The sequence below is a fragment of the Poecilia formosa genome, unplaced genomic scaffold (genome assembly GCF_000485575.1).
Source record: "Poecilia formosa unplaced genomic scaffold, Poecilia_formosa-5.1.2 Scaffold3, whole genome shotgun sequence".
Classification (NCBI taxonomy): Eukaryota; Metazoa; Chordata; class Actinopteri; order Cyprinodontiformes; family Poeciliidae; genus Poecilia; species Poecilia formosa.
In genome coordinates, this window is record NW_006799942.1 from 3184891 (window position 1) to 3187981 (window position 3091).

General features: G+C 38.8%; 1 protein-coding gene across 2 annotated transcripts in view; it reads left to right on the forward strand.

Annotated features, from left to right (window-relative positions):
- The first annotated feature begins 532 nt into the window (after positions 1–532).
- Positions 533–3091, forward strand: part of LOC103140189 (UDP-glucuronosyltransferase 2C1-like) — a 5273-nt gene continuing 2714 nt past the window's right edge. Inside the window, exons 1-3 of one of the 2 annotated variants that reach the window (XM_016673197.1) lie at positions 533–1082; positions 1165–1881; positions 2733–3091. In XM_016673197.1, the coding sequence (XP_016528683.1) occupies positions 789–1082; positions 1165–1881; positions 2733–3091 (1370 nt within the window). In that variant the 5' untranslated portion in view covers positions 533–788. The remainder of the gene's footprint in view (positions 1083–1164; positions 1882–2732) is intronic. The other variant, XM_016673200.1, reaches the window with a different exon arrangement.

Consider the following 3091-nt stretch of genomic DNA (forward strand, 5'->3'; position numbering starts at 1 on the left):
CCATCTCTAGTCCCTAATGCACACACACACGCACACACAACAGGGTACTTAGTCTGTAACCACAAAGAGAATTTTGTTTTTGTTTTTTTTAGCAAGTGTAGACATGAGAGGTGCTCTTTTTGACACTTACTTCTATTTGTCTGTTAAAAAATTATAGACTTGTAATGCACGATGTTTAATAATAAAACCAATTTTAAACATAAATCTAACACTGCATGCTGTAAGTTTACATTTTCAAATTGTCTACCATCCAAAAGTCCTTGTTTCCCCCCTTATATTCTGTTTCCAATTATGAACACAAAAACATATCGTAAAGTTTTAAGTATTAAATTCTAGGGTGTAAAACTAAATTTTGGTTTGGTTTCCAATACCAATAAACAGGCTTTAGTACAGTATGTTAATTTAATTTCGAAGAATTTAAAGCAGCTTCTTGCAGTGTGTGTGTACTACTTGTAACTCATTTACCTTGTGATGGTTTTTATCTCTTTTACTGCTGTTTGTACTCAAAGGTCTCCTACAGCAGATGGACAGTCAGTATGCATGCAAGTGTGGCTAATATTAGCTTACTTCAATATGGGTGAGTAAATGTCACTATCATTACTGTGTTGTATTAGGGATTGAACTCAATACTTTCTTTTAGTTGTGTGAAATTATGCATTTTCAATAAAATATGAAATAACCCTATTCAGTTTGTAATACATTTATTTTAAGTTGGTAACTATCTCAGTTCCTGGTTACGCCTTTCCTGAAAACTCACAGAGGAATGCTTCTCATGCATTTCAGGAGTTATGCCTTCACATCATGTGGGTGGAATCTTAGCAGTCTTCAGCTTGTTTCAGAATTTCTTCACATTCCACTGCAACGCAGGGAATATTTTGGTGTATCCTCAAGATGGCAGCCACTGGATCAATATGAAGATCCTGTTAGAAGAACTTCATGCCAGGGGTCACAACATCAGTATGATCAGGGGTTCCAGCAGCTGGTATATCCCAGAAAAATCCCCCCTCTACACATCCATCACAGTTGAAATGAACAGAGATGTAAAGGACTACTTTGATGAGCTCGTACAAGACCAACTGTGGGTATGTGATTATAAATGTATGTGTTCGATCCACTGTGGGTCTCTGTATTGCGCTACTAAAGTTTTATTCATTTTTATTTCAGGTGCACCGAGAATGGTTGTCATTGTTAGCTTTCCTGAAGCTCACAAAGAAGTTTATGTCCTTTGTTTCTGTGGGCCACACCCTGTGGTGTGATGCTGCATCAAGAATCATGGAAAATCCAAAGTTGATAAAAAACTTAATAGAATCACAGTATGATGTGGTTCTTACTGATCCAGGAATAGGACAAGGCGTTGTGTTAGCTAAATATCTTAAACTGCCATTAGTCCTCAATGTTCGCTGGATTACCAGTGGAGAAGGTCACTTTGTGCTGGCTCCCTCACCGCTCTCCTATATCCCAGTGATCCCAGGACCCGGACTAACAGACAAAATGGATTTCATCCAGAGAATCCAAAACATTTTTCTCTATAGTATCATATTATTCCAGCAGAAATTTGTGGTGGGACCTATTTATGATGCCATGTGTGATAAATACATTGAGGGTGGATGCAACATTGTCTCACTGCTTCAAGAGGCTGATATTTGGCTGTTCAGGTCAGATTTTGTCTTTGAGTTTCCTCGGCCAACAATGCCAAATGTTGTCTACATTGGAGGGTTCCAGTGTAAACCTGCACAGCCTCTACCAGCGGACCTGGAGGAGTTTGTTCAAAGTGCTGGGGAGCATGGAGTCATCATCATGACTCTGGGAACTTTGGTGAATAATTTTCCAGAAGAGGTTGTGGAAGATATTGCTAGTGTCTTTGCTAAGATGCCCCAAAAGGTAAAATATTCTCTTGAATTCTTTTTCGCGTAATTTCGGACTGTGAAAAAACTCATTATACCATATAAGGCACAGAATTTGAGCTATTTGGCACAGTTTACTTTTCCAATAATCTTCCCCCAGAATATCACAATATTCATTTAACAATAAATCTGCTAAAACCGGGATGATGGTCATACCTTCTGGCACCTGTTAAAAGATGAACAGCAGTGTTTTGGACTAACTGCAGCCAAAGCAAACTAATGAAAATTGAAAGGCTTTCACAGCTTAGTCAATCACCCTGACTGAATATGCCAAAAGAACTGAAGATCACAGTCAATATAAAATCTACCCACAAGTTATAATATTTGAAGGCAGTGCATGTAGAAGCTGGGACTGAATCACACCTTTCCCATATATGTAATTCATGTCTTCATAGAGGATGCAGTCTGACGCAGTCATGAACAAATAAAAGCCTTTTTAGGCAAGCATTAATTAAGTGTAGTGGGCAAACGCAATTGTTTTTCCCTGTGCTTCTTCCACATTACGTCACATAATTTATGGGGTGAATTGTTTTGATTTCTTTGTGAGTTTAAAATTGCTGGATTGCTACCAATGTCTGGTTTGAATTTCATGTCGTTCTAAAAACAGATTTCTTGAAAATGAAATCCATCTGAGCACGTAGTTCAAATATTCACTGATACACTTGAGGACAGGGAGTAATTCTGAACAATTTATAGCAAACTCAGTGAACTATGGGGAACCGCGATAGAGAAGCACCTGCTTCATTATGGATCAAAGATATTGCCATTCTTTCTGATTCTGAAATTATGCATATATCTTACATTCATTTGTTCCTCATTTTGAATCAGGTGATTTGGAAGCACAGAGGGAAGCGTCCCTCTACTCTGGGCAACAACACTCTAATGATGGACTGGATGCCACAGAAAGATCTACTTGGCCACCCACAAATAAAAGCCTTCATAGCTCATGGAGGAACAAATGGAGTCCAGGAAGCCATTTACTATGGAGTCCCTGTGCTTGGCATACCCTTGTTCTTTGACCAGCATGACAACCTTCTACGTCTACAGAAAAGAGGAGCAGCAAAGATTATGCAGCTCCATGAAGTTAATGGTCACGGCTTTGAGAAAGGTATTAGAGAAGTGCTGTATAAAGATAGCTACAGGCAGAATATTCAGAGACTGTCACGTTTACACCGAGATCAGCCAAT